The sequence below is a fragment of the Phocoena sinus genome, chromosome 8, assembly GCF_008692025.1.
Source record: "Phocoena sinus isolate mPhoSin1 chromosome 8, mPhoSin1.pri, whole genome shotgun sequence".
NCBI lineage: Eukaryota > Metazoa > Chordata > Mammalia > Artiodactyla > Phocoenidae > Phocoena > Phocoena sinus.
The window spans coordinates 63,792,205-63,802,071 of NC_045770.1; the positions used below are offsets into that span (position 1 = coordinate 63,792,205).

At 44.6% G+C, this 9,867-nt stretch overlaps 1 protein-coding gene across 2 annotated transcripts in view; it reads right to left on the reverse strand.

Annotated features, from left to right (window-relative positions):
• The window catches only part of DENND5A (DENN domain containing 5A), a 109,556-nt gene extending 107,612 nt beyond the window's left edge, over positions 1-1,944 (reverse strand). Inside the window, exon 1 of one of the 2 annotated variants that reach the window (XM_032641656.1) lies at positions 1,526-1,940. In XM_032641656.1, coding sequence (XP_032497547.1) covers positions 1,526-1,637 — 112 coding nt within the window. In that variant the 5' untranslated portion in view covers positions 1,638-1,940. Of the gene's footprint in view, positions 1-1,525 lie in introns of both variants that reach the window. The other variant, XM_032641658.1, reaches the window with a different exon arrangement.
• Between the last annotated feature and the right edge of the window lie 7,923 nt (positions 1,945-9,867).

Consider the following 9,867-nt stretch of genomic DNA (forward strand, 5'->3'; position numbering starts at 1 on the left):
AGTAATCAAAAACCTCCCAACAAAGAAAAACCAAGGACCAGATGGTATCCCTAGTGAATTCTACCAAACATTTAAAGAATTAACATCAATCTTTGTCAAACTTCCAAAAAACTGAAGAGGTCAGAACACTTCCAAACTCATTTTACGAGGCCACTCTGATACCAAAGCCAGGTAAGGACACTACAAGGAAAAAAAACTATAGGCCAGTATCCCTGATGAATATAGGTGTAAAAATTCTCAGTAAAATATTAACAAACCAAATTCGATAACACATTAAAAGGATCATACACCACGACCAAGTGGGATTTATCCCTGGGATTTAAGAAAGGTTCAAATCAGTAAATGTGATACAACACACTTAAAAAAAAAAGTCCATTTCGAAGTATGCACCTTTTTTTTTTTTATAAGAAACACTGAAATTTTTCTGATGGGGGGAAGAAAACCCACACAAAACCTGTCCTGTCATCTCCGAAGCAAAGTAAAATTAGTCAACAGGATAATCACCTTCAGGAGAGAAACTTTACAGTAAACACATCATGACAGAACGGTAGAAAGCAGTATCTCTCATCAAATCAGGATGACACAACAAACCTCAACCCACATGAAACGTGCAAACAGGACACTCCAGACAAAAACTTTTCCAAACCTTGAGATTCAAAGGCTCCAATGACGGTGCAGTGGGGTTCGCGGGGATTTTACAACTCTGACACCGGTGCAGTGGAATTCATGGGATTTTACAATTCTGACACTCTTGGGCAATTAGTGCCAAATCTGATCTGGGCCCTATCTTCACTTCCCCACCACTTCCCTTTGAAAGAAGACTTGAGAAGCATCACTACGCAACCCAGGCTCTCCAACTAGGCTGCTGCCCTTTTATTCACAAATGACGCTGGCCTCATAAAGGACATAAATCATTTTCAATAAAATATGGCACGGCCCCGGAGTACAAGCCCTTTCTAGATGTAAGGGAGTTCTCACCCTCCTTGGTGTGGCCCAAGTTCACTTTATTACTTCACGTCCCATCAACCCAGGGGGCCCAGCCCAGCGCTGGGTTAGAACGGTTTTGAGGAACTGCAATCACAGGCTTCTTGGGAAGAGGCCAGATAAACTCACCAAGTTTTTGGTTTTTGTTTTTTGGTTTTTTTTTAAGTCTGGATGGAACTTACTTTCACCAGGACGTGGGATATCTTCTTCCCTCCCTAATGGGTGTTCGAGGACAAGCTTCCCTTTATTTTATACTATGTCACTCAACCTTCACCAGACTGTGAAGACAACCCTTCTCTCCTCCTCATCCGGGAGGACCTGGCCACAGCTCAGCGGGGAGCAGGGGCCGTTCGGAACCCTCAAGGCTCAGAGCCCCTCGCCCGTTTCCCCTCCTCCAGAGTGACGCCCCCTACCCCGCGCCCGCCCTGGGTCCTTCCGACCGACCCTCGCCCTGCTCCCGGGACAAAGCGTAGGTGGGGTGGTTTCCTCAGGGGTCCCCGGCGGCCGCGGGGAAGAAGCCCCGGGCTCAGCGCGCACTCACCCGACAGCTCGTCCGGCTCCAGCCCGGTCTCAGTGTCCAGCCCGCAGATGACAAAGTAGTCGGCGAAGCGACAGGGCGCCGAGCCCCCTCCACCGCCGCCGCCGCCGCTCATGGCGCCGGGGCCGAGCCGGGCCGTGCGGAGCGCGGAGCCCCCGCACCGGGCGCCCGCCCGCCCTCAGGCCGCCCCTCCCGCCGGCGCCGACGCTACCGCGGCTCCGGCCGCCGCCCCCGGCCTTGGCCCGGTCCCCGCGGCCGCCGCGGCTGCCGTGACGGGGCAGGGGGGCACCGGGCCGCCCCGCGCCGCATCCTGGACGCCTTCCCCTCCGCGCCGCCGCCGCCGCCAGCCGAGAGCGCCGCGGACGGAGCTAGCCTGGAAAAGGGAGTAAAGCGCTGAGGAGAACCCCCACCGCGGCCCCCTCCCGCCGCGCCTGCGCAGGCGCCTTCGGGGAGGGGGCGGGCACCTCGCGGAAAGGATGACGTGATGCTCTTCGGGCAGGCTGGCCGCAGCTTCCCAGGCCATCTCCGCAGCGCGGCGGGCAACTACTGGGCCGCCCGCAACCTCCACCCCCTCGGGGCTGCGACTCCTTTAGGGAAGGCAGAGGAGGTGCGGGACGGATGGACGCATCCCGCAGAGCCGGGACCCTGGCCCACGCTCCGCCTCCCACTGGAGGTCCGGCGATCTTCTGTTTAGACCGGCCCTGTCACAGCAGTAGGGTCGCAGGATTGAGCTCGGAAGCTCACCTCATCCTAGCTCCAGGAAGCCCACCGGCCTAGATCCCAGATAGCGCCTTCTCCCTGACCCCGCTCCCTAACGTCCACGCCCAGCCCTTTCCCGAGTAGAGCTGAGGATTCCCCCTCTTTTGGCCGAGGTGGATCTGCCCGCCCTATATTTACCCTTGGCTTACAAATGGGGAAACTAAGGCTCAGAAAGAAGCAAGGGCTTTCCCCAAGGTTACATAGAGTCTAAGAGACAAAGCCTGGACCAGAATCCTGGGCTCGTGGTTAGTCCCCGCTCCCTCCCTCCCAGTCCAGCCAGGCCTTTTCCCATGCACCAGGCTGTCCCTTTTTCTCTCCTAGAGCCTCCAGAGACCCATGCCACTTGGGAGCTCCCCTTCTGCTTCTGAGAATTCTCAGTTCCATCCCTGAGTCGGTCCTCCTGAGAGAAGTGGGGGATGAGGAGGAGAAAAACTTGCCTCCTGTTACTTGTGTTGGGACCTCGCGATTTGGTTTCCTACAGAAGCTAAGCAGGAAACTGGAGATCAGAAAACAAGAAGGTAATATGTAGAGTGGTTACTAAAATGGGCTCTAGAAACAATGCTTAGATTTGAATCTGGACTTTATCATTTACTGTGTGACCTTGGGCAATCTCCAGGAGCCAGCAGTCATGTTTTCTGTGAAGATTACATGAGATAAATACGCATACAGGTTAAGTAGTCAGAATAGTGCCTGGAAGTAGAAGGCACTCAATAAATATTAGAGATTATATTATTATTCCAGAAAGAGGTGTGCCTAGGGTTTGCTCTAGCAGGCTGCTGCTAAAGGCCCTAGAAGGCAGCTGGCTTCCCCAAGGGCTGACCCTGGGCTATCTCCTGGGTTTTCTCCTGGGTACCTCTCTTAAGTATTGGTTGGGGGGGGGAGGTGGCTTGGAGGTCACAGCCAATGTCACTTGGAACCATAGTACCTGCTCCTCTTTGTATGTAACCTGCCTGAACTAGTAAGAGAAAAGTGTAGAAAAGGTAGCTTCACAAAGTGCATTTAGGGTGATGCCTCACCCTATCTTGCATGCTGGGGTTGCAGAGACAGTAGAGGAGGTTTAGAGAGCTAAATGGTTACAAAGCACAGAAGAGGGGCATCTTTCCAGGTTGGGGGATGGTCAGGGAAGGCTTCCAGAAGGAGATATAATCCGACCTGAGTTCCAAAGGATCAAAAAGAATTTCTCAAGTAAAAGGGGGAGGAAAGGACGTTTCAGGCAGCGTGTGCAACAACAGGGAGTGACAGATTAAAATGGTTACATACAGGCAACAACAAGAAATTCATTTCTCTGGGAGATAGAAAATTAAAAGGAGATAAAACCAGGGAGAGAGGAGGGGGACAGAGCAGGAAAGGCTTCCAATGCCAGGCTAAAGAATTTACCCTGTAAATTTACCCTGTGTTAGAGGAATGGTAAACTGCAGGAATTAAAGCTGAGGAGGGACTTCCCTGGTGACGCAGTGGTTAAGAATCCGCCTGCCAATGCAGGCTACATGGGTTCGAGCCCTGGTCCAGGAAGATCCCACATGCTGCGGAGCAACTAAGCCCGCGTGCCACAACTACTGAAGCCTGTGCAAGGCACTGCAATGAGAAGCCCACACACGGCAAAGAAGAGTAGCCCCTGCACTCTGCAACTAGAGAAAGCCCGCGCACAACAATGAAGACCCAACGCAGCCAAGAATTTAAAAATAAATAAATTTTTTTAAAAAATAGAGACTTAATTTTTTAAAAAATAAACAAAATAAAGCTGAGGAGTGACAAGATCTGACTCATATCTTAGAATGATCACTCTGGGAGTCATGTGGAAGAAGAGGCTTCAAAAAGTCTTAATTATCCTCAGTTTGAAGCCCAGAAACTTTTTATCCAATGTGTCCAGGGTGATCAGGTGCTAGGAGACCTCTCACACTAACTCAACTCATAAAACAAGTTAGAAACGAAAGACTGTATTAATTTGCCCTGGGAAATGTAACTGCTCAGAGACCCAGAATACTCAACTGTAAAGTGATCTCCTTCCCAGTAGGAAATATGTTTGGCAGAGTGATTGCTTCTGCCAGAGTCAGAGAAAAAAAACAGAGCTGATTGCTTTTAAGTTTTAGTTTAAATCCTCACTCCCACTCCTACTAGCTGTATGAGCTGAGGCACATCAGTTAACTTCTCTGGAATGAGAATAATCAACCTTACCCCCCACAAGATTGCTTTTAAGATTCATAAATTAATTTCTTTAATAAATGAAGAAAGGAATTTTAAATATCTGGAACATAATATACTCTTAATAAGCGGCAACCTGGGGCACCCACTTCAGAATGAAGGATCTGAGAGAGAGCAAGTCGACATCTGAGGGAAGATAAATCCAAGAAAGGGCATGAGCCAAAAGTGTGCCTGGAGTGGTCAAGGAGCAGTAAGAAGGTTAGGATGGCTGGGAAGTGTTGGGGGTGGGAGGAGTGGGAGAAGATGGTAGGTGTGGTGATGTTGGCTTGTAGTTCACCAAATAATCATGTTTCCCCTTCCACAGTGTGTGGAGTTGTCCCTAGGAAGCAGCTGCCTGGTCAGGGACAATGTTTCCCACCCCACTTGCATTCACATGTTGGTCATGTGACTGGTTCTCACCAATAGAATATGTGAAGGACTTTATGTGTGTCACTGCTAGATTAGTGTATTTAAGAAGCAAATGAGGGGGGACTTCCTGGTGGCGCAGTGGACTTCTGTGCTCCCAATGCAGGGGGCCAGGTTTGATTCCTGGTCAGGGAACTAGATCCCACGTGCATGCTGCAACTAAAAGTTCACATGCCACAACTAAGGAGCCTGCAAGCTGCAACTAAGGAGTCTGCCGGCCGCAACTAAGACCCAGCACAACCAAATAAATGATTAAAAAAAAAGAAGCAAATGAAGGGACTTCCCTGGTGGTCCAGTGGTTAAGAATCCACCTTCCAATGCAGGGGATGTGGGTTCGATCCCTGGTCGGGGAACTAAGATCCCACATGCCGCAGGGCAACTAAGCCCACACACTGCAACTACTGAGCCTGCGCTCTGGAGCCCACGAGCTCTGCAGCCAGCGCACCACAACTAGAGAGAAGCCCACGCACCACAACGAAGACCGAGTGCAGCCAAAAGTTTAAAAAAATGAATGAAAAAAGAAGCAAATGAGAGAAAAGGGAACCCTTCCTACACTGTTGGTGGGAATGTAAGTTGGTGTAGCCACTATGATAAACAGTATGGAGCTTCCTCAGAAAACTAAAAATAGAATTACCATGTGATCCAGCAATCCCACTCCTGGGCATATACCCAGACAAAACTATAATTCAAAAAGATACATGCACCCCTATGTTCATAGCAGCACTATTCACAATAGCCAAGACATGGAAACAACCTAAATGTCCATCAAGAGATGCATGGATAAAGAACATGTGATATATATACAGTGGACTACTACACAGCCATAAAAAAAGAAAGAACTATTGCCATTTGCAGCAACATGGATGCAACTAGAGATTATCATACTAAGTGAGGTAAGTCATAAAGAGAAAGACAAATACCATATGATATCACTTACATGTGGAATCTAAAATATGGAACAAATGAGCCTATCTATAAAACAAATGGGGGGGCTTCCCTGGTGGCGCAGTGGTTGAGAGTCTGCTTGGTAATGCAGGGGACACGGGTTCAAGCCCTCATCTGGGAAGATCCCACATGTCATGGAGCAACTAGGCCTGTGAGCCACAACTACTGAGCCTGCGCATCTGGAGCCTGTGCTCCACAACAAGAGAGGCCGCGATAGTGAGAGGCCCGCGCACCGCGATGAAGAGTGGCCCCCACTTGCCACAACTAGAGAAAGCCCTCGCACAGAAACGAAGACCCAACACAGCCAAAAATAAATAAATAAACAAATGTGGGGTTTAAAAAAAAAAAAAAAACAGAAACAGACTCACAGACATAGAGAACAAACTTGTGGCTGCCAAGGGGGAGGGGATTGGGGGAGAGAAGGACTGGGAGTTGGGGATTAGCAGATGTAAACTATTATATATAGGATGGATAAACAACAACGTCCTACTGTATAGCACAGGGAACTGTATTCAATATCCTGTGATAAACCATAATGTAAAAGAATATTAAAAAAAAGAATGTCCATATGTGTATAACTGAATCACTTTGCTGTACAGCAGAGATTGGCACAGCATTGTAAATCAACTATACTTCAATTTAAAAAAAAAATTTAAAAATAAGCAAATGAGATTAATTAATTAACTAAAATTTTAAGAAACAAATGAGGCTTCTTCCCTCTCTCTTTTTTGCCTTCCACCAGCTAAAAGTAGAGAATTATGAGGTTCTAAGGAACGGCCAAACAGAAGACAGAGGAGCCTGGATCTCTGAATCAACTACATGGAGGAAAGTCTCCAGCTGACCAAGAATACCCGCACTGGGCTCTTTGGTGAACAAGAAACAGACTTCAATTGCGTGAAGCCACTGGTACTGTGGGGTTTATTTGTTATAGCAGCTAGCATTACCATCACCCAAGTAGAATATGTTGGGGTAGGGGAAGCAGATCACGGAGAGCCTTGTAGCCGTACTGTAAAGATTTTGTCTTTGTCTCTGAATAAAAGGAAAAGTCACTGTAGAATTTTGAACAAAGGAGTGTCATGATCTGCCTTGTTTAAAAGGATATGTAAGGTACCATTTTAAGCACTTCATATATATTAACTCTGCCTGGAACTTGTCCTGAACTCAGATTTGTATATCCAACTGACTTCTTATCATCTCAATCTGGAGGTCTAAGAGGCATCTCAAAGTTAACATATTCCAGATGAAATTTCTAATTTACACCCGTAATATGCTGCCCCCTTCCACATGCTTTCCCCCTCTCAGTAAGTGAAAGCACTTCATGCTTTCAGTTCATGCCAAAAACCTTACACTCATTCTTCTCTCTTTCCCTCCCTCCCCACACCTACACCACACACACACACACACACACACACACACACACACACACACACACAGTCCACGTAATATCCATTAGAAAATTCTATTGGTTCTGAAAATTTTAACAATGAGTAAAGCATAGCACAGTTCTGTCTACTTTTACCCCTTGTTTGGTTCAGAAAGTTATAAAAGGAAGCTGGATAAAGAACAGGTTACTGAAAGTGTGAAACATCCTGGTTACACGAAATCCAGAAAATCACTAAGCATGTTTTGAAAAATATTTTGTAACTGTATCTTATAAGTTACCCCTACCTTTAGTGAGTGTTGCTGGATAACGATATTAATAATGGAAAAACTGGGAAAAAAGACAAATTCATATTGTATAAAATACAATGATATATACAGTGCATGTAATAATCCCTTATTTTTAATATAAAAGAAAAAGTATATAATTTTTATTAATAACTCAGTTTCTTTCCCTTTGCTTAATATATATTCAACAAATATTTTTAAAATATCATTTTGAAAGATACCAGATTACCTGCCTTATTACTCCCTTGGGTGTTAGTTCTTCCCTGGAGAAATGCAGGAACAGCGGGGCTAACCTTGCAAGTCTGTACCTTACAAAAGCAACACCAAAGTAAAGGGAGGGAGGATATGATCACAATAGATCAGCCCAAGAGCAGAGCAAATGAGCCCCTAGGAAAGGTCCACACAGATCTGCTCACAGAGCCAAACCTTGCTTTGAAAGCTGGAATGAGGTCACTGGCATATCTTCAATCAACACTAACTGCAAAATTATATATATTTGTATTGCAGTGTTGTTTGTAAGAGAAACTCCCTTCCCCCCCTCAAAAAAAAACTGGAAACAATCTAAATATCCAGCTTTAGGGAACGGGTTAAAGAAACTACAGCTTGTAAATATTGAAATATTATGCATCTGCAAAACAAAACAGGAAGAAAAGGAAAGAAGAAAAGACAAGGAAAAAAATAAAAGCGACTCATTAGGTACTCATACAGAAAAAAATCCAAGATATATCGCTAATATAAAAAGCAAGTGCAAAACTGTGTGTGTAACAGTTCAAACATGGAAGTCACCCAAGTGTCCATCGATAGGTGAATGAATAAGTAAAATGTAGTATATAGATACAATGGGATATTATTCAGCCTGAAAAAGGAAGGAAATTTTGACACATGCTACAACATGGATGAGGCTTGAGGACATCATGCGACGTCTTTTTGTGACACAAGCCAGTCACAAAAAGACTCATACTGTGTGATTCTACTTACATAAGGTACCTAGAATAGTCAAAGTCATAGAGACAGAAAGAGAAAAGCGGTTGCCAGGAGCTGGGGATGGGAGGAGAGGAATGAGGAGTTATTGTTTAATTGGCATAGAGTGTCTATTTTGCAAAATAAAAAGAGTTCTGGAGATGGATGGTGGTGGTGGCTGCAGAACATTATGAATGTACCTAACGCCTCTGAATGTACACGTAAACGTGATGAAGATGGTAACTTTTATGTTATGTGTATTTTACCACAATTTTTCAAATTGAGAAAAAAAATCCACAGTAAAAATAAAATAAAATTTCAAGGTAAGTCATCATTCTTTGTTTGTTCTGAATTTACTTCTTGGACACTGGCTTTTAAAAATGAAAAAGTAGATCTGAGCTGAAAATACAAGTAAAATGTAGGAGAAAGCAATATAGGGGTAGGGGATTAAGAGATACAAAATATTAGGTAGAAAATAAGCTACAAGGATATAGTGTACAACACAAGGAATATAGCCAATATTTTATACTAAGTATAAGTGAACTATAACCTTTAAAAACTGTGAATCACTACATTGTACACCTGTAATTTATATAATGTTGTACATCAACTATACTTCAAAAAAATAAAATTAAAAATAAATAAATTAAATGTAGAAGAAACAAAGTCACTTATTAAAGAACAGCTCTGAGTGGAACTCTGAATGGATCTCTGAAGTCAGACACCCAAGGTTCAAATCTCAACTTTACCATTTACAAAATCTGTAATTTTAGGTAAATTTCTTAACCTCTCTGTGCCTTAATTTTTTCATCTGTAAAATGGAGATAATGATATTACTTGCCTCATATGTTTGTTGTGTGAATTAAAGTGATACATGTAAAAAACAAGTGTGTGTAATATGCTGTCATCTGTGTAAAAAAGATAAAATAAAAGAAATATGTACTTTATTCTTTCTTGTATATGCATATACTATTTTGGGAAGAATAAATTATTCTGTTAAACTTTACTGTTTCTAGGGACAGAAACTGAATGACAGGGATTGGGAACAGAAGGGAAATGTTTCATTATACATTGTTTTGTACTTTTTGGGTTTTGAACCATAAGAATGTATTATCTACTCAAAAAATAAGTACTATTAAAACTTTTTGAAATGCCATCCCCTTCCTTTAGTCTCCCCTACTCACACAGCAAGATTAATCTGCCAGACACACAGCTCTGGTCATGCTATACCCTGCCAGTCAGAATCCTCAGTAGGGCACAAACTCTCCCTAGTGTGACTGCTAAGGCTTTGTATGATCCAGGCTCAACGCACCCATCCTATTATTCTTCCAACATCCCCCTTCACACAGTCTGTCTCCAGTCAAGCCTTACTACTCACTCAACTACTTTCCAGCAGTCACCCTGTT